The 21,618-nt window shown below is 42.6% G+C and overlaps 1 protein-coding gene across 1 annotated transcript; it reads right to left on the bottom strand.

Moving 5' to 3' along the window:
• Positions 1-2,741: 2,741 nt before the first annotated feature.
• On the bottom strand, positions 2,742-21,607 carry ZC3HC1 (zinc finger C3HC-type containing 1). The gene is made up of 10 exons (XM_036101273.2): positions 21,462-21,607; positions 19,514-19,625; positions 16,141-16,291; positions 15,514-15,597; positions 9,520-9,647; positions 7,906-8,060; positions 6,562-6,805; positions 5,995-6,207; positions 5,346-5,552; positions 2,742-3,179 (listed from the first exon to the last, which is right to left on the bottom strand). Exons 1-10 carry the CDS (start codon positions 21,605-21,607, stop codon positions 3,111-3,113), a joined length of 1,509 nt encoding a protein of 502 aa, XP_035957166.1. The 3' UTR covers positions 2,742-3,110.
• Between the last annotated feature and the right edge of the window lie 11 nt (positions 21,608-21,618).

Here is a 21,618-nt window from a genome sequence, read left to right on the forward strand (position 1 = left end):
CAGAATCAAGACCACACTCCTCAGCAGAACAGAGACTCCAATCTGGCCCGACTTCTGTTCTCTTACCCTCTCTATTCTACTCCTCAGTGCACAGGCCACAGCAGAATACCTGCTCTTTCAGGAACATAGGAAATTCTGCTCATTTGCTCACAACATTCCTTCAGCCTCAAATGTCCTTATTTCATTGTCTACTGTGTGCCAGGCAATTTCAAGTGCTGTCTAAACAAGATAGACAATGTGGTGCCTGGCTGGCTCAGTAAGTAGAACATGTTACTCTTGACTTAGGGGTCATGAATTCGAGCCCCAAGTTGGGGGTAGAGTTTACTTAAAAAAAAAAGAAAAGATGGACAAGGTCCCAGTTCTCACAGAGCCTACATGTCCTACTCATCTCCAAGTCCAGCTCAAATCTATACCTTTCTGGAAGTTCTCTCCAATTCCATACATGAGAATTTGCTTTTTTTTTTTTTCCCCCAAACAAATTTTTTTAAATAAGCTTTACACCCTATATGGGACTTGCACTCACAACCCTGAGATCAAGAGTCACACGCTTGGGGCACCTGGGTGGCTTGGTTGGTTGAGCGTCTGACTTTGTTTCAGCTCAGGTCATGATCTCAGGGTTGTGAGATCCAGCCCCACATCGGGCTCCCCCGCTCAGCAGGGAGTGTGCTTGAGATTTTCTCTCTGCCCCTCCCACTCGTGCTATCTCTCTCTCTCTCAAATAAATAAATCTTAAAAAAAAAAAGCAAAAACAGCGTCACACACTCTACCAACTGAGCCAGCAAGGTGCCCCTCAATTCTTCTTTTATGCTTCTCCCAGAGTATTGAGCATTCTTGTGCAACATTTGTGTATAGATATGTCTTCCAGCCTGGATGATAAACTTCTGGAGGGCAGAAACAGGCAGTGATTATGTTTGCATTATACAAGGGCTTACACAGTGCCTCCCACATGGAAGAGACTGTTCCTTGAATTACACCGAGTCTATTGCAATCTGCTTCCATTTATACTTTAAACACAAACACACAAACACACGCACACAAAACAAGCTTGTGGAGCTTTGCCTATTTTAAAAGAAATGTGAATACTTTCCTTGGAGGGAAGTATACATTAAAAATTGCAGTAGACTTTAAAAAACTTACCCACATTATTATAACCTGGAATTAGGTTGTAGTCCTTTTGAGCACCTTGTGTTAATGGTTCTACACCATTCCTAAAGTGGTGACCTAGAGGATATGAGCTTCTAGACGGCGGACTCCAAACTCACTTAGTCACCAGTGAGCAAAAAGCTTCCACCCTGGGCCCAAAGTCTCATTTCTGTGAATGTCAGAGAGCTGCCCACCAGTCAACCTCTAAGGGGACCATGGAGACTGACAATGAACACTCATGCCAAAGGGAAAAGAGCACCCCTACAAAAATAACCTGGGAACAGCTCTACTGGCCTCATCCGATAGAGGATTGATTTAGGAGTGATATCAACATGATTTACCCTTTTAAAAATAAGGACTGAAAAATGACAAATTTAAAAATCTGACATGCATTAAAAAAAAAGGGACTGTCCTTCAGACTAAAGGGATTTATGCAACATATGATCTTGAATTGGACCTGGTTTGGATAAATCAAATGTAGAGAACATCTTGGAATACTTAGGAATTTTGTCTGTGGACCGGGTACTAGATGATGTTAAGGGATCATTCATTTTTGTTGGGTGAAGAATACAGAAAAAATGTATTTTGTTAAGAGATGGAAACTGAAGTTTGGCATGGGTAGAATATTATGATGTCTATTATTTTCTTTAAAATATTTCAGTATAGGGGGCGCCTGGGTGGCTCAGTTGGTTAAGCGACTGCCTTCGGCTCAGGTCATGATCCTGGAGTCCCGGGATCGAGTCCCGCATCGGGCTCCCTGCTCGGCGGGGAGCCTGCTTCTCCCTCTAACCCTCCCCCCTCTCATGTACTCTCTCTCTCTCTCTCATTCTCGCTCTCTCAAATAAATAAATAAATCTTAAAAAAAAAAAAATTATAAAATATTTCAGTATAAAAGAAGTGAATCAGAAACCCAACCAAACACAGTTACTAAAAGAAAATGACATTTCAGACAGTACTTTCTAGCCTTTCTGGCTCTATTATCTGTGGGCAGTCTTATTTAGATGGGACGGGTCAGGGTCCATCTTCTCTACCACAGACACTGATGCTCCCCACCAGCAGTCAAGGGGCCTTGGGGAGCCCCACTCAGGGGAGCCGTGTACAGAAGGCACATGGAGAGGGGTCTCTCCTCAAGGACCTTCCTCCCTTATTAGAGCCTCTCATTCTGTTACTGCCGAAGTGAACATTATCAGCCTGCCATTCATTACAACACACTGGGAGATCTCCTGGTGACATAACGAACACCCTCTCGTTCACAAATACCTCTTTGGGGGACGCCTGGGTGGCTCAGTCAGTTAAGCATCTGACTCTTGATTTCGGCTCAGGTCACGATCTTAGGGTCGTGAGATCGAGCCCCGCGTAGGACTCCGTGGTCAGCGTGTTGTCTGCTTGAGATTCTCTCTCCCCTTCCCCCACCTCCAAAAAAAGAAAAAAAAGAAATACCGCTTCGACTAGAATCACAAGTAAAAAATGTCAGGCTTTGCAGCCAATCTGCAAACTGAAATTTAGATTTTGTTTAGTGCTCTGCTCAAGTTTTCTCAGTGTCTGCCTTGTTTGTATCAGCCCAGGAGGCAAGAAGGAACACAGTTCTCCAGCAGTAAGAAATTTAACAAGTATTTTATTAATACACGCTATCATACTCCCGGGATGTAAGAGTCCTCAAAACACTGCCCCATACTGAAAGAGAGTAAAAGTGCTCAAGTCCTCGGTCTTCCATCTGTTTGAGTAACGCCACACTCCTTTAACAGAAGCAGGCTTGCTGTACTTCACCTGCCCACACCCCGCCTGGAGACAGGCTCCCCCTCAGTCCGACGCAGACAGTGACATTCATTGCCTTTTGGAAGGACAGGGGCTCCCTGTGATTAAACCAGAACGGAGAAAAACTTAGCATCCGCTGACCAAAAAGGAATTCAGACTTTATTTCTCAAAGTCCTTCATTCCGCTTCTCTCCAGGAAGGGCTGGAAAATCTTCAGGAGGAGCATAAAGATTCCCACTGCCGGAATATTCGGAATACCTTCCTTGATTTCTCAGACAGACTCTATAGGTAGAAAAGCTCATTATTAGAGATTCAATTCTTTTATAAAGACGAAGGGTGGGGTAACAGCTTTAAGGCTTGGTCTGTGGATTTCTCCCACAGTGATCTAGATAGGTCTAGGACTGAGAAAAACAAGCTAACTTTATATTATTACTTTCTATTGTATACATCATATACACCTAAAACCGGACTAAAAATCAAGACGCCCGCGTTCTACAGTTACACGCCCGCTAACGCACTCTGAGCCTGTTACCCGTGGCTCGTGTCCTCCCCCAAGTATCTGCGTCTGTCCTAATCTTTGTGTGTGAGGTGGACACTTGGGCCCCACCATTAGTGCAGCACACGTGTTGCACTGGTTTCCACTGGTGATGCTGAATTGGCCCCAGTGCATTATTTCTTGTGAACAAGGATTCACATTCACGTGATGCCTCGCCGGGGTTAACAGTATAACCCACGACCAAGGGGTGAAACAAAGTTAAATGATGACCCTGGCCTTCTCAGCTTCATTTATAGCCTGCAGAGCTAATAATAGGAAGACTCTCACTGCCACTTGGTCGTGCCTATGAAGTGATCTGAGATTCTGAGAAATGGTGTGACAGGGAGACAAAGCAATTCACTAAAAGATAAAAGTTCTCAGGGAATCAGAACACTTAGTTCTCTCTGTGAGAGTCACAGTGAAGAGCACAGGGTCTCAGTGAGAATATAAATAATCACCGAGCAAGATAATCCATAAAGTTACCTCCACTTTCAGACATCAGAAGACATTTTCACTGTCTTCTTACCCTCTTTGTGGATGAGTGTCTCAATAAAATAAAAGTCTGGGGGCGGGGGTGGGGAGACTCTGAGCTCTTACTAATGATGGAGGGGAATTCAGTGAATAGAGTGACAAAGTTAAAAGAAACTCTGGTTGAAAAAAATAACATAAACTTTTTTCTAACATCAAGATCCTTTATCCAGCCTCATTAAGCTCTGAACTTCCCAGTCATAGCAGCTGTGGGAAGGTTAAGACAAACCACCAAAAAGGACCTCAAAAGTCCTGGAACCCAGGGCCAATTAGGAGGCCAACTTCTCCCACTACAAAAACAAAAACAAAACAAAACAAAACAAAACAAAAAAACCACCAAAACAAAAAACCCCACAAGAACCCTGGTGGGATTTCTTGTTAGTAAGACAGTGACAGAGGGCAGTCAGTAAGACTCTATTTCAGGAAGATCTGGGCAGAGAATATAGGTGGAGACATTTGTCCTCAGATAGCTTTACATATTTTCAAAAGTTTTTAAATTGGAAAAATGAGGATTTTTTTTTTCCTGTGGAAAAACTTGAGAAGCCTTCCTTCATTTGCATTGCTTACTAAGGGTACAAATGTACATTCCTGGGCTTTTAGCAACGCTACGGTTCTCTCCAGCAGAATCCCACAAACCTGGGAGCGCTTCTTGTAAACATCAACTGGAGAGTATTATTTTACTTTGTCCTTGGAGGGCACGGGGGTCAGACATTACTCTATTCATGAAATGCTGTAAGGCAGATTTGGGAAGAACCCAGCAAAGGAAAGAGAACCCAGTTTCCATGATTCCTTATTGCCCACCCTCCTATCACTTCCCCCCTTTACACAGAGTAAACACTTGTTTTCTCAGCTGTCACGGTGGATTTGCATTTACCCACACTTTGCAAGCAGCGGAGATCATGACTGCAACGGCTAGCCGAGGCTCAGTGCCCAAGCCTGGGGCTGTAGAACAGAGCAAAGTAACGTGCCCACCGTGCGGAATGAAACTGTCATCCGGGGGTCAGAGTACAGGGCTCCAGACAGCTAAGTTAACTGGCCAGGCTCCAAATGCAAGTGACAGCAACTGACAGAAAAAGCAGCCGTTCTGCAACATGGGGCCGGAGCAGCTGCCTCCCCTCTATTTCTGTTTTGGTACTCCTTCTCTACTTTGAGTCATTTTAGTTAAGATGACAAAGAATTTACCAGAATTTGAGGGAAGGCCAAATGCTAAGCAACTGCAGGAAGACTGAATTAGTTCCATGCCGATTCTCTGGGACGAAACCTGACTCTGTCTAACTTGACTTCCGAGCGCTGAGGGCAGGCTGGGTGCTAATTATAGGACCCGCCCCTGCTCCTCATCCCATGAACAGCAAGGGCTGCACCCCGCAGGCAGCAGCTTATCTCACCGTGTGGTCTGTTTCGGCCGGCTGGCTGGACTGCTTGTGGGCCAAGAGGATGTTCAGCACGGCCTTCCAGCCTGGCTCTGCGGGGCCCCTGGTGTCTACCTCCGTTCCACCATGCTCCCCGGTTTCCTTGCCAAGTGGGACATTGACCCAAGGGCACCAGTCTCTATGCTGAGAGGCAGGGTCAAAGAAGCTTCGGGAAGATGTGTCCTGAGAGGGGGAAGAGAAATAGTGCTGATGAAGGGCGGGTGCCACGTCAATTCAGGGAGGCACCGCTAGGAGCTGTCCCAACCAGAATCTCACAAGTGCCCACATTTCCAGTCTGACGTTCTCCTTTAAACACTGTCTACGTCATGCCCACTCTCTTTATAAATACTTTCATTCCCTTCGTGTTAAACCAACAGTACCTGATCAGGTCGGTCCCCCTGATCTCACTGCCATCCCCATGGGCCTGAAATACTTACTAGCTCTCCAGAATCCATTGCAAAGATATGGCACCCAAGTGTCCCATCCTGAAACTTACTGACATTACCTACTTAGAGTCACAGGACCCGGGAAGGGCTCATGCCTGCTTCCCCGGGCTACACGGTGAGGGCCTGGCATGCTGTGCTGCCCGTGGCGCTCAGGGGCTTCTACACATAGGTGGACTCACCGAGCTGCTGGAAGAGCAGAGGCGAGCTCGTTTGGCTCTCCGGAGAGGGCTAGACGGCACCTCCAGGCCAGTGCCGTCTCCTGTCCCCATACTGCGGGTCACGGGCCGAGTTCTGGTCGTGGGGCTAGCAGCCTCTGGCTCAGAACGGTCAATGGGACTGGAAGAGTCCCAGCTCCGAGTTCGGGAGACAATGGGACCTGGGCTCCTTTCAGCCTGAAGGAAAGAAGAGGTAACAGAAGTACACCAATGACATAAAGGACAATGGTCAGAAGAAAGTTTTCTAGAAGCAGGTGAAAGCTAATGCTTTACAGTTTAAACTCGAAGAATTTACTTTCTGAACCATCGACAAAACTAAACTCTCGAAAAAAATAATAGATTTTTATACAAAATCACGAATATAGCTTCTGCATTGCAACTGGCGAATAAAAACAAGGCGGTATTCTGGTCAATGTGGTCAGAAGTGAAGCTTACCCACCTAAGGTCATCTCCAACTTTCCACCACAACACTTTTGGCAAGAATGCTGCTTTTTAAAAAGGCCACCCCAAGCAAGCCAATTAAGTCCATACCTGCTCTGAGCCAGGGGAACATGTAGCATCCTGGCTCCGGGTCATCATCCTCCGAGGAGACTCAGGCACAAGAGGGAAGCGCTCTGGCTTCCCCTCAGCGCCTGGGATGGGGGAGCTGGTCAGGCCAAAGGATGCATCCAGGTCCGTCAGGGATGACTCAATCTGCTGGAAGCCCCAGAGCCCCACTTTCCTCATACACTGTGAACAGGTTATCAGGGAGAGCTGCATGGGTTCCAAAGAAGAACTAGGCAGGAACAGAAAAGAAAGTTTCCTCAAAGGGTAACATTTCCAAGGGACTAAGTGTAATCATTCATGAGAACGCTTTATCTCATCAAACAAATCTTTGGAACAGTCCAGTGGACTGGGAATGTCATCTCAGGCCCCCAACTCCATCATCTCTCACAAAGTTCCTATAGAAAGATCTAAGGGTCTTGGTGTAACCTCTAAGGCAAGACTATCTTAAGGGTTATGTTTTATAAATTTCTCCTATTCCTTTTGAAACTTTTTCCTTTTCAATGAAAAATATTCCTTAATCTATCAAAGAAAGTATATTTAAAGTAAATCTAAATTGGTTCCAACAGTTTTCTTTCTTTTTTTTTAAGATTTTATTTTTAGGGGTGCCTGGGTGGCTCAGTCGTTGGGCGTCTGCCTTCGGCTCGGGTCATGGTCCCAGGGTCCTAGGATCGAGCCCCGCATCGGGCTCCCTGCTTGGTGGGAGGCCTGCTTCTCCCTCTTCCACTCCCCGTGCTTGTGTTCCCTCTCTTGCTGTGTCTGTCTCTGTCAAATAAATAAATAAACTCTAAAAAAAAAAAAAAAAAAGATTTTATTTTTAAGTATCTCTATATCCAGCGGGGGGCTTGAACTCACAACCCTGAGATAAGAGTCAGTGCTCCACCGACTGAACCAGCCAGATGCCCCCGTTCCAACAGTTTTTTATCTCAGAGGGAGTCTATGCCAAATTGAGCAGCTAGAATGGAAACACCAACATGGGGGCCTGAGGACTCCAGCTGGCGTTTCCTTTGGTAGTTTTTATGAATTCAACTGATTTTTCTTCCTTTCTATAAACAGAAAGGAGCTTCACTGTTTCCAAGAGCACAGATTCTCAGCTGGGAAGTGATAGTAAAAAAACAAAAAACAAAAAACAAAGTTCAGGTGTGTCCAAGAATTCCTGAGTTCGAATTCTGGTTTTGTTAGTGATTCTTACCATCCGCTTGCCACTCCCTCAGGTTTTGTCTGTTTTTCTGACAGGAAACACCATGGGATCTCCAATCCTATTAGTGACTGATGTATACCAGTGTATGATGTTGTCAGAGTTCACGTCCCCCTGCAAATTCACTGACTAACCTGCACGCCCAGCCGCACAGAGAGAGAACACAGGCAGTGACGTGGACTTGGATGTCTGAGCCTAATTTGCTTGCAGTTTTTCTCTCATCAGTTCGGTGATCAAGTTCATCTTCAAGTAGGTGCAGAAGAAGACTGATCTTGTCTTCTGTCAAGCACTACAAAGGAACCAAGGTCACAGACTGAAATTTCCAACCACAAAAATCACATATGAGGATGTATCTAGAGGGTACAAGGCAAAATCATGAAAGAAAATCCCAAACATGAAGACAATTCTCTTCATTATGGAAGGTTCACTTCTAGGACAGGGCTAAGGTTTTAGACAGAAGCTTTCTGAAATGCCCTGCATCTGCTGATTGAGAAAGGTAGCAGTTTCCCTAGAACTACCAAATCTTTTCTTAGTTCTACTTTGTTTTCAATTTACCAATGCAGATTTTCTCTGAAACCTGCAAACTTCAAAACCCAAGTGATGAAAACAGATTACTATTTATATCTTAACCTGACACTGAATTTACTTCTTGACAGAACAAGAGAGCTTGCCAAGGTCTTTATTTTTGTTCTAAGAATAATAAAGAGCTGACAAGGTGAACAAAAAAGCTGCCTTGGCTAGGGACAAGGGACATTTAAAATAGGCACAGAGTTGGGGTGCCTGGGTAGCACAGTTGGTTGAGTGTCTGACTCTTGGTTTTGGCTTGGGGCATGATCTTGGGGTCGTGAAATCAAGCCCTATGTTGGACTCTGTGCTTAGCATGGAGTCTGCTTGGGAATCTCTCTCTCCTTCTCCCTCTGCCCCTCCCCTCATGCTCTCTTTCTAAAATAAATAAATAATCTTAAATAAATAAATAAAAAATAATATAGGCACAGAAGTTAAACTTTGGTTAAAATCCAAACAGCCTCTCAACTTGAAGAAACAAAATAATAGCTCCTATTTCCTACAGTAAAGCTTGTCTTTGGAGTGTCTACAGGGTGATGAAATGGGACACTAGATATTCAGTTTCCAAGTACAGATATTCAGTTTCAAAGTACAAAGTACTAGATATTCAGTTTCAGAGCATTTCTAATATCTATTCACAGGGGAGAAGGGAGTTTCTAACTTCTCCTGTAGTATTTTCTTTGGGAAATGATATGCAATAAACCATATAAAGGCACATTTCAGTATCTTCTGTTAAATAGTTTAAGTAACAAATCAAGATAAAATTGAATGTGTGCCATTTAAAGATTTATTTATTTGAGAGAATGAGAGAGAGAGAGCACATGAGAGGGGGGAAGGTCAGAGGGAGAAGCAGACTCCCTGCTGAGCAGGGAGCCCGATGCGGGACTCGATCCCAGGACTCCAGGATCATGACCTGAGCCGAAGGCAGTCGCTCAGCCAACTGAGCCACCCAGGCACCCTGAATGTGTGCCATTTAAAGAATCCTATCTAGAAGTTTCAATGGAACCCATTTACTTAAACTCTCAATAGCTGCCCTTCTGGTGGAGATTAGAAAAGGTCAGTTGAGGGACAAACAACTAGTTCTCTTCATAGCAATCTGAATCCTCTGTCACTTAAAGAGATGCTTCACGTACAAATGGTAGTGACAACTGAAGGCCACTGTAGGCTAGCCAAGAAAAACTCACCATAGTTTTCAAGTCCTCTGGCCTCAGGGAAGGAAGCTGGAGGTCCAAGTGACAAAGGCTTTGAAAACGATCTAGGAATTCACTAACAAGAACAGCAGGTTCATCCAATGGCAACATTCCAAATCGATCTGTGGACAAAGTACACTGGAAGATCATGTGGTGCAAATTGTAAAAAATAAAAGATGTGTGTAAAACAATGGGGGATAGGTACTGATAAAATTGATAAAATATTTGAAGGTATTAAGAATTACTGACTTTTTTTGATGGGGCTGTAATGATATTTTTGTGATAATATTCAAAAAAAGAAGATTCTCAAGAAGGGTTTCTCAGAAGCAGTCAGTCTAAGCTGAATTAGAAGACCAACAACAGTGTGTAAAAGCAAAGGCCCAAAGGAATGGCACAGATGGGGAATTCTAAATAGCTTCACAGGACTGGAACAAAGTTTACCTATGGGGAAAGGAGTAGGAGGTGGGGTTAAAGTGTAGAGAGTAACTAGACCACGACTTTACTAATGTATGTGATGAGAAATTACTTAAAGATTTTTTTTTAATTTCATATAATTTTTTTTTTTTTAAGATTTTATTTATTTGTCAGACAGAGAGCACGCACAAGCAGGGGGGAGTGGCAGGCTGAGGGAGAAGTAGGCTCCCCACTGAGCAAGGAGACCGATGCGGGACTTGATCCCAGGATGCTGGGATCATGACCACTGAAAGAGTGATATTATAGATAACATGCATAGTTTAGAGTAGAGATTGTAAGGGGTCAGTTGGGATGCAAAAAAATAAGCTTAGCAGACATTAAAGTGATTTAAGGTAATAATCCCTGTAAGATACCAGTGACAGAAGAATGGAGAGAAGGAACATCAATGTTATAAAACTCTTAATGACTGGGGGTGGGGGGATGGGGTAATGAGTGACGGGCAGTAAGGAGGGCACATGATGTCATGAGCACTGGGTGTTACATGCAACTGATGATCACTGAACTCTACCTCTGAAACTAGTAATACGCTATACGTTAACTGAATTTACGATAGACATTATTATCATATAAATTTTACAGATGAGGAATCTGAGGAATATAAAAGTAACATACCCAGGTCTCATGATCAGTGAGTGACAAAAGCTCCTGCTTTTACAGAGTTTCTATTACAGCACTCGGAAGTTCTTCCTATTCTTCAATTCCTAGTTTCTTATAGATCCTTTACTTTTGTTTTGTTGTTACCCTTTTGTTACTAAATACCTCATGTATGTAGACTTTTCTTTCCCGACAATACCTAAGCTCCTAAGACAGGGATCAAGCTGTCTGGCCCTTTGTGTCCAGCAAAAACCTAACATCGTATTTTAGGCAATAGTTTTAAAACTACAGCTATGACCCCTTCTTAGGTTCTGAAATCAGTTTATCATTTACCTAATTTACAACCCAGTTATTTTAATGAAATAGAATGCAATAATATCAAACTGTGGCAATGAAAAAAATGAACTCTAGAAGACACTGAGGAACCTTAAATGTAGAGTGCTATGTGAGAGAAGCCAGTCTGAAAAGCTGCATGCTGTGGGATTCTAACTATATGACATTCCGGAAACAGTAAAACTATGGAGACAGTAAAATGATCAGTGGTTGCCAGGGATTCTGGGGGAGGGAAGGAGTGAGTGATGAATAGGGAGAGCACAGGGGATTTTCAGGGCAGTGAGGCACTTCTATATGATAATGTCATGGTGGATACGGGTCATTATATATTTGTCAAAATCCACAGAATGTACAACACAGAGTAAACCCTAATGTATACTATGGACTTTAGTTAATAAAGACGTTGTTTTTTTTTTTTTTAAGTTATTTATTTATTTATTTATTTAACAGAGAGAGACACAGCGAGAGAGGGAACACAAGCAGGGGGAGTGGGAGAGGGAGAAGCAGGCTTCCCGCGGAGCAGGGTGCCCGATGTGGGGCTGGATCCCAGGACCCTGGGATCGTGACCTGAGTCGAAGGCAGACGCTTAATGACTGAGCCACCCAGGCGCCCCTGGGCACACTTTTCTTAATGGTAGTCTTGGAGAGCGGAGGAGCAAGGGTTTACTTAGCATATCTAGGCAGCCCGAGGTGGGGCTTGATCCTGGGACTCCAGGATCATGACCTGAGCTGAAGGTAGACGCTTAACTGACTGAGCTACCCAGGCGCCCCTAAATAAAATCTTTTTTTAAATGTGCTTTTGGGGGCGCCTGGGTGGCTCAGTTGTTAAGTGTCTGCCTACCAAACTGTACACCTAAATACGTGCGGTTTATTTTATGTCAATTATCCCTCAATCATAAGGATGCTTAAAAAAAAAAAAAGAAAAGAAAAAATCTCTTTTCTAGTTTTGTTATTAAGAGGTACAAAAGTAAAAACAGCACTTTGTTCACCATTTATTGTATCATCAGCAACCAGATTTTGGTCTCTAATATTATTCAATATTCTCAAACTATTAAAAGTTGTTGCAAGTAACCAAATATGTCAAGACATATGCCATCAATTTAAAAAGATGTATCATTTTACTAGAAAAGTCCAATTATAAAAAAACTACAATCAACAAAAAAGGCATGGATTTTAAAAAATCAAGTGAAGGGGCGCCAGGGTGGCTTAGTGGGTTGAGTGTCCAAATCTTGGTTTCGGCTCAGGTCATGATCTCAGGGTCGTGAGATCAAGCCCCAGTTGGGCTCAGCGGGGAGTCCGCTTGAGATTCTTTCCCCCTTCTTCTCCCTCTCCCTCTGCTCCTCCCCCTGCTCTCTGCCCTCTCTCTAAAAATAAATAAATAAATAAAATCCTTTAAGAAATAAAAAATTAAAAATAAAACAAAAAATCAAGTGAGGTTTAACAATAAGAAGGAAACATGTTCTGATGACCAGTGGCTCAGGTTTGACAAAACTTAGGAGAAAAAACCAGGTCCCAACACCTTTCTGGTCACTTTCCAATTTCGGGTTTGGTCTGATTCCTACAATCCTAAGAAAATACTAGTAAAAATTGATGAAGGCAAAAGAGCAAACAGAAGAAATTAAACCCACCATGAAAATGTTTTAACATAAGTTAAAATTTGTTTTATAATTAACATATGTATTTTGTCTACTTCAGTGTTTGATATGTTCAAAATAATCAGTCTAGTAAATTAGTAATTATAAATTATAATTATAAATTAAAATGTTTAAGGGGATTTAATTTAGTTGGTAAATGTTAGAAAAAAATTACCTTCAAAATTGTATTTATTAGATATGCTTAATAAATGTAAGCATTAAAGCATAAATAGTTGTAGGTCTTCCTCTCTTCACACTAAAGTCTCTGGAATGTGAAAAAACCAAACCAAGGGTGGTATAATTGAAAGGTCACATTTGAGATCTATTTAGGAAGTAGAATGGACAGGACCAGGTGGTGATGATAGATAGGGAAGGGCATCTAAAGTGACATCCAGGTTTCTGGCTAGGACAACTAGGGGGGAGGTCAGTACCATTTAAGATGGAGAAAATATAAGAGAAGTAAAGTTTAGGTACAAAATGAAGACTTCAGTTTTGCACATATTGAATTCCAGATACCTACAATAAGACATTACATGAAAATGTTTAGAAGGTAGTTGAAAATAAGTCAAGCTCAAAAGAAAAGTCGGGATAGGAGTTAAGAGGTCTGCAAGTAGGTGGATCAAGAAAGCGGAGTGTATAATAAGAGTTGGGAACCACCAACAGGGTCCTGGGCAGATCCTAAAAACCTGGACTGGGTACACTGGGAGAAGGATTCACATCCTCGTGGGACTGAGTTCAGTTGTACTACACAGTGAAATAGCCAGGCCAAGAGCAGCAACTCCTTGTTACACATCATCTTCACTTTAAAAATGTTATTCCTCAATAGTCCCTTTCTATCTCCCCTTATCAGTAAATGCCACTCTATGGACATTTTCAGTCTCTCTCTCTCTTTTTTAAAGATTTTATTTATTTATTTGAGAGTGAGCAAGAGAGAGACCATGAGCAGGGGCAGAGGGAGAGGGAGAAGCAGACTCCCTGCTCAGGTGGTGTTCGATCCCAGGACCCTGAGATCATGACCTGAGCCAAAGGCAGATGCCCAACTGACTGAGCCACCCAGGCGCCCCCACTTTCAATCTCTTTTTTCCTCTTAGTGGTCATTCATGGAATATTTCCAGGCATCCGTGACCCTGGAGTTGGCCTGAGCTGTCCTACTGAAATAAAAGTTAGACCTACGTGGCATGAATGTCTGGTCAGGCATGAAGTTTTGCACCTGGTCTTGGTGAGCCTTCTGGAAGGCTCTGCTGTGGAGGCTGGTTACCCAGCAAGAATATGCCTATGTGACCAGTAAAATATCTCTTTATTTATTTATAAAAAGATTTATTTATTTAGAGAGAGGGAGAGAGAGAGCGGGGTGGGGATGGGCAGAGGGAGAGAGAATCTCAAGCATACTCTGTGCTGAGCGCTAAGCCTGATGCAGGGCTCAATCTCACAACCCTGAGATCACAACCTGAGCCAAAACCAAGAGTCCAACGCCCAACTGACTATGCCACCCAGGTGCCCCAACCAGTAAAATATTTAAAAATCCCACTTGCTGGGGTGCTGGGTGACTCAGTCAGTTAAGTGTCTGACTCTTGATTTCAGCTCAGGTCATGATCTTAGGGTCATGGGATCGAGCCCTGTATCACGCTCTGTACTCAGCGGGAGTCTGCTTGAAGATTCTCTCCCTCTGTCCCCCTCCCCACTCATGGACACGCGCTCTCTCTCTCTCTCTCTAAAATGGGTAAATAAATCTTTTTTTAAAAAAATCCCACTTGTTCCTACATTTTGGGCTTTTTGTGCATACAAACACTTAAAGGCCAAGAGCCTTTAAGGGTACAGATACGATTAAAAATAACTAAAATAACTTTAAAAGATAGGAGAATATTAGCAACTGCATCATCTTAATATTTTTCACAGAACAAGCTCTAAATCAAGATCCTAAGATCAATAACAAAGGCACTATCATGTATCTTATAAGGCAGTGCATTCTACAGTGTGAGGCTTCATAAAACTCCTGTGTCTCTTAGCCTAAGTATCTATTTTGGAACCATAAAGAAAACATACCCTGATGTTAGTTTCCTAGAATACACAGTCAGGTTCACTGTAAAGTAGCTTAGTTCTAAAAAAAAAAAGTAACGACTGAAGTTAATAATTAGAGTGAAGACAATCACAAAGTCACCTGATGCAAGAGAGGGCGCCCTGCCAAGGCCGTTATACAGGCAGTCTTTAGCTTCAGGGCTCTATTATATTGTGTCATTTCACTGTGATAAACTATATGTTTGTAATCACTCTCATCTGGCTTCCTGTGAGTCTGCTTTAGCAACCGAACCCCATTTAACTGCCACCATTAGTGCACCAAAGGAAACCTGGGGAGAACATGGGACTGTTTGCTATGGTGGGAAAAGCAGAGAGTTTGAAATCAGATAAAACCATAGTTTTGCCTCCTCACCAGTTGGTTTTAAGATCTCTGACTCTGTTTCCTCACCCCCAAAAATGGGTTGAGAATCTAGCTCCCAGGGCCCCTGTGAGAATTAAGTGGGATAATGTATACATGGCTAAGCTGTTGGCATGTTGAATGCCTGTAATAAAGTTAAGTAATAACCTAACAAGTGGATGAATGTAAGTTCTTCTTGAAAAGCACAAATAGAAAGGAAGAAAAGAAACCTCCAAGGCTATGGGCGCCTGGGTGGCTCAGTTGGTTAAGCGACTGCCTTCGGCTCAGGTCATGATCCTGGAGTCCCTGGATCGAGTCCCGCATCGGGCTCCCTGCTCGGCAGGGAGTCTGCTTCTCCCTCTGACCCTCCCCCCCTCTCATGTGCTTTCTCTCATTCTTTCTCTCAAATAAATAAATAAAATCTTTAAAAAAATAAAAAATAAAAAAAAAAAAAAAAGAAACCTCCAAGGCTAGATTTTCACAAAGAAATAGACAATACTAAAAGAAGAGATGGTAAATGGGATATCTTGGAAATGAGTACCTGGGGAGGGGCTGTCTGGCCAGAAACAGAACTTCTCGTGGGCGGTGCACAAGGCTTTCTTCAGCTCAGCACATCGGTCCTTATCTGAAACCCACATAGGGAGTAATGCCTTAGAGAACACTAGATAGATTAAAATGGAATGGCCAAGAACCTTTAAGAGTATAGACAGAATTAAAAATAAAAATGACTAAGATAATTTTAAAGGCCATAAAAATATTAGCAACTATATCATCTTAATATTTTTCAGAAAACAAGTTCTAAATCAAGATCCTAAGATCAATAACAAAGGAGATAATATGTCTTACAAGGCAGGGCATTCCGAAGCACCAGGCTTCATCAAAGTGCCTTGTCTCTTTGTCTAAGTATACATTTTGGAACCATAAAGTAAACATACCCTGCTGTTAGTTTCCCAGAATGCATAAAGTCAGGTTCACTCTAAAATAGCTTAGTTTTTTAAAAAAGTAGTAACTGAAGCTAATAATTAAGATGAAGACGATCACAAATTCACCTTGCTCCATGTAACAGTACACATTCTTTGATCAAACACAGGTGACTGGTCTTTTTAGAAAAACTGGTCTAATATATCTGTGAACGTGGAGGAAAATGTAATTTGTACTTTATACTTACATCGGTCAAAATCAAAAGCTGGTTGTAAACTGGCACAGAGAAAAGCCTGGCAGCTGGAGCACTTGAGCATATCACATTCAACTGTGACCCAGCCGTATTTTGCACAGACAAGTGGAGACAGCTCGGAGGGCTTACCTGCCCATTTCAGAGAGTATTCACATTAAGAAAAACAATGCTGCAATTATATTAAAATGAGTAAGTCCGAAATTAAAACTTTAACTCATTCTTTTATATATACAGGAATAAACAGATTAAGAGGAAAAGAAATAAGAAAAGTTTGAAAAAACTATTTTTAAAGCACACATACTTCACAGAATAATGAAAGTCATTTGAATAATAACCAGAGGGGCAAAAATTATTAACTTTTTCTCTACAAAGCCCTGTGTATTTTATGTTTAAAATATGGGAATTTGAAAATATTCCAAATCAGCAAAAGAGGGCCTAAAGGCTAGAAAACAGAATTTATTTATTTTTTTAAAAGCCGTTCTTTTTTTATTTATTTGAGAGAGAGAGAGCACAAGAGGGGGTAGGGTCAGAGGGAGAAGCAGACTCTCCGCCAAGCAGGGAGCCCAATGCGGGACTCGATCCCGGAACTCCGGGATCATGACCTGAGCCGAAGGCAGTCGCTTAACCAACTGAGCCACCCAGGCGCCCCAGAAAACAGAATTTAGATATAAATGTTAAAGGGCTCCAAGGTGGGCATGGAGTCTACTTAAAAAAATAGTAAGTAAATAAGTAAATAAAATAAAAATAAAAGTAATAGAATTACTTAACTAGCTGTGTTAAATAAACGATTGTCATATCCAAAGTGGTGATCAGTTCATATCCATGAAAACAAAAAGACCCAAAGAAAACGGTTCTAAATACTGCAGCAAAATCAGGAATTAGTCCAAGGAGCAGCAGAAGGATTAAAATACCTTCCTCTTCCTGAGCAATTTATTCCTAAAGCTATCAGATGGTGAGCAAGGAGGACAGCCAGGAGGGTGAGGGGAGCCAGCTCAGTGCCAGGTGTCAGAACCCAAAGTGGGTAAAAAGGGGCTGCTCACCTTGAGGTGTTGAAGCCAAGTAGGGTGTAAAGAAATCTCCATGGGGTCCCCACTCACCAAATCAGGGATAACCGGAGTATCAAAATATATCATGATAGTAATGGATTATAACCCACTGAATAAAAAAAGCAGCCCAGGCTGCTATGAATAAATTACTACTTAATAAAGTTTGATGAGGAATGGGATATTTGCATAGTTTCAAAGCACCTCTGCACAAAACACTTCAATTACAAAGAAAGAAGAGAGTTACTTTACAATGGAAGAGATGGACAGACACTCCCTGAATCAAGTGATCAAAGGAATCGCCAGGAAAGGGATAAATCAAAATCATTGTGCCACCTGACAAGATGCAGTGAGGACACAGCACCATTCTGGGAGGCTCCTACACTACCTGAATCTAACTATAAGGAAACATCAGACAGATGTGAATTGAGGTACACTCTGAAAAACAACTGGCCTGTCATCTTCGAAAGTATCACGATCATGAAATTCAAGGAAAAACACGAATCTCAACTGGCTCCTTTTGTTATAAAGAATATTATTAGGACAACTGTTGAAATGATTAGGGTCTGAGCGTTAGATGGTAGTAATTTATTAGGTGAAATTTCCTGATTTTGATGGCCACATTGCAGTTATGCAGGAAAAAATCTTTGTTTGTAGGAAATATTTGGGGGTAGTGAGTATCATCACTTTGGCAACTTATAAGTAGCTCAGAAAGGAAGTTCTTTATAACCTGTGTAACAAAGTCTGCAAGTCTATAATTGTTTTATATATATATATATATGTATTTTTTTTAAAGATTTTATTTATTTATTTGACAGAGACACAGCGAGCGAGGGAACACAAGCAGGGGGAGTGGGAGAGGGAGAGGCAGGCTTCCCACGGAGCAGGGAGCCCGAAGTGGGGCTCGATCCCAGGGCCCTGGGATCATGACCTGAGCTGAAGGCAGACGCTTAACGACTGAGCCACCCAGGCGCCCCTGTTTTATATTTTTAAAAAAATCACTCTAGTGAATAGAAAAGGGCAAAAGTGATAGGATGTCACCTCTGAGATTAGGTCACAAAAAGAGTCTAGCTTCTTTCTTGCTCTCTTTCACTTGCTCACTCTGACGGAAGCCAGCTGCCATGCTGTGAACTGTCCGTGTGGAGAGGCCCATGTTGCAAGGAACGTAGGGAGGGCTCAAGCCAATAGCCAGTACAGACTTGAAGCCCTCAATCCAATAGCCATGTGAGTGAGCTTGGAAGTGCATCTTTTCCTAGGGGAGCCTGGAGATGACTTGGAGGTCAGCTGCCACCTTGACTGTAGCCTATGAGAGACCCTAAGCTAGAGGACCCAACCAAGCTGGGCCCACATTCCTGACCCACAGAAATTGTGACCTAAGTGGTTGGTTGTTTTAATCCACTAAGTCGTAGTGTAGTTCGTTATGTAATAATAGGTAATATACAGAGGAAAGTCTAGAAAGAGACAGGAAGGGTAGTAGGCAGTCTCAAAAAACATTAGGTTTGGGTACCAATAGCCTTACGCTGTAATCCTGACTCTGCCATTTGCTAGCAGGTTGACCAGAGGCAAGTCACATAACCTACCTGAAACTGTTTCCTCTTCTGTAAATGAGTATAATAATAATACCTATTTTCATAGGTTTAAGGTGAAGATCAAATGTGATAATATATGTGAAAATACGCTACATACAAGTGTTAGTTATTATTTCTTCTCCTCTCAAGCTCTTAGTGTTTTCTTCTGTGAAAAGGAAAGGTCAGGAAAAAAAAAAAAGGTCAGGTCATCTCACCACTTGATCTTAGCCAAAAGGTCAAGAAGTGATGTCAGGTCATCTCAAACATCCCTTTGAGGAACAACATTCTTTTTTTTTTTTTTTTAAAGATTTTATTTATTTGACAGAGAGAAAGACAGCCAGAGAGGGAACACAAGCAGGGGGAGTGGGAGAGGGAGAAGCAGGCTTCCCGCAGAGCAGGGAGCCCGATGCGGGGCTCGATCCCAGGACCCTGGGACCATGACCTGAGCCGAAGGCAGACGCTTAACGACTGAGCCACCCAGGCGCCCCTGAGGAACAACATTCTTTGATGCTAATTTTCCTATAAAATTTCTTACCAAATCTACTTATTAAAAAAATTTTAACTAGGCTCCATGCCCAACATGGGACTTGAACTCACGACCCTAAGATTAAGAGTCACGTGCTCTACCAACTGGGCCAGCCAGTCGCCCCTTACCAAGTTTAATTCTTAAATTTAAAACATCAGAGTAAGTGGAGGAGTAACAGTTGCAGAAGCAGGGAGAAAGTGCAGCTCACATGACCTAATAAAAAAGGATATAGAAAATGTTTCCACTCTGCTAAAGAAGGCTTCTTTGCTTGTAGATTCCAATGGCGGCTGTTCTGCTTGGGGCGACCCATTAACTGACTGGAATGTGGCAGATGTGTCCTTCCTAAAAGAAAGTGGCAGAACTCTTGATAATCCTTCCACAGCATCACTTTGCCCAAACATTTTGCATCTCACTTCTCAGCACATCATAGCATCAATCACGCCACGCTGGATTTTAACCTTTCTAAAAATAATTTGTTATGTCATTCCTCTGCTTAAAATTATCAATGGTTTCACAATACTTACTAAATAGAATCCAAATTCTTCAGTCTGGCATTCAAATCTCTTTACAGTTTGGCCATACCTACTAATCCTATACTGGCACACTGTTCTAGCTCACGCACTGTTCTCCAATAGTATTCCACACAACTTAAGTAAACACAAAATTAGACTCAAGGCTTCTATGCACTAGACAATTTGAACCACCTTAGAAATTTAACTCTTTTTAACACAGGGAAAATAATTTTGATATTTCTACCTGGGTCGACTCTTGATATCCACTCTCCCAAAAAAGAACTAATTTGAAAATTCAAATCAAAGTAAAGATCTCCAGGGGTGCCTGGGTGGCTCAGTTGGTTAAGAGTCATGGGATCCCCCCGGATTGGGCTCTCTGCTCTGAGGGGAGCCTGCTTCTCCCTCTCCCTGCCACGCCCCCTGCTTGTGCTCTCTCTGTCACATAACTAAATAAAATCTTAAAAAAAAAAAAAAATTAAAGATCTTCAGGCAATTTCATGAAAAAAATTCAGGGAGAAAAAACCCAACAAAACAATTATCTTATTTTCAGCAAAAGGCATTTCAGCAGCGTGTGGGAGGGGTAGAGGGAGGAACTGCTGAGGAAAAAAGTCATTTTAATAAAAATAGGGTCACACCAACTATTATAACTCGAAAGAAATAAACTCAAAGACTCTTTCTCAGAGAATCAGAGAGCCTCAGGGGAAGTGTGGTTCTTGAAAGAAATTGAGGATCCATAAACTTGGATGAGAAAAAAGTAACATTTTACTAACCTCTAACTGAAATTTAGCATTTCCTTCAATTATGAATGAAGGTAATAAAAAAAAAAAACCCCACAAAATATAGTAGCATCAGCAGTACCTGTGAATTTGTCACCAATGGAAATCAGCTATTTTGTCACCACATTATTTTGACACGTTTTGAAATATCACTTATGTTTATGATTACTTCAGAATTATGGTAGATAGCAGACATTACCAGATGTTAATTAACTCTTTAATAATGAACCATGTTACTGCATCACTTTTTTTAAAAAAGATTTTATTTGAGAGAGAGGGAGAGAGCGCACAACCAGGGGGAGGGGCAGAGGAAGAGGGAGAAGCAGGCTCCCCTCCGAACAAGGAGCCCCATACGGGGCTTGATCCCAAGACCCTGGGACCACCACCCCAGCGGAAGGCAGACGCTTAACCGACTAAGCCACCCAGGCACCCCACTGCATCACTTTTTAAATTTTACTCTCTTGATAACTGCATTCCAACGTAATTTTTTTTTTTATAATCCTATGTAATTTACTTCATGCACTTAAAAATATTCTGAGAAGGGGTTCATAAGCTTTACCCGGCTGCCAAAGGTGTCTAAGGCTCAAAAAAAGGTTAAGAAACCCAACTAAGATGTCAGGTGCATATTCAGTTAGCGGTCCTTTTTTTTTTCCTTCCCTCTAAAACCTGTCTCGTGGCAAAAATCCGCCCGTGGTACGGAATGCAGTACATCCCGATAAGATTAAAGCCGAGTAAACGTAGTAAACCCATTCTCTTTCACAACCCCTGACGTAGCCAACCCCACCAACCGAGTTGCCAACCCAGGGGATCCCCCTCCCCCCCCAGGCCTGCGTTCCCCAAATCCTCTCCAATCCGCCGGCGCCGGACCCAGGGTGGACTCGCGAACTCACGCTTCCGCGCCTCCCTCCTCCGGGGCAATCCCCTCATCTATCAGCTGCCGGACTTTTTGGGGAGTCCCCTCTGGGGAGCGAACAACCGCACCCCAATTCTTTTCAACGCCCGCGGCAAACGCTTGCCCCTCACTGGGCGCCGCCATCTTGGTCCATT

Source organism: Halichoerus grypus, chromosome 12, assembly GCF_964656455.1.
Source record: "Halichoerus grypus chromosome 12, mHalGry1.hap1.1, whole genome shotgun sequence".
NCBI lineage: Eukaryota > Metazoa > Chordata > Mammalia > Carnivora > Phocidae > Halichoerus > Halichoerus grypus.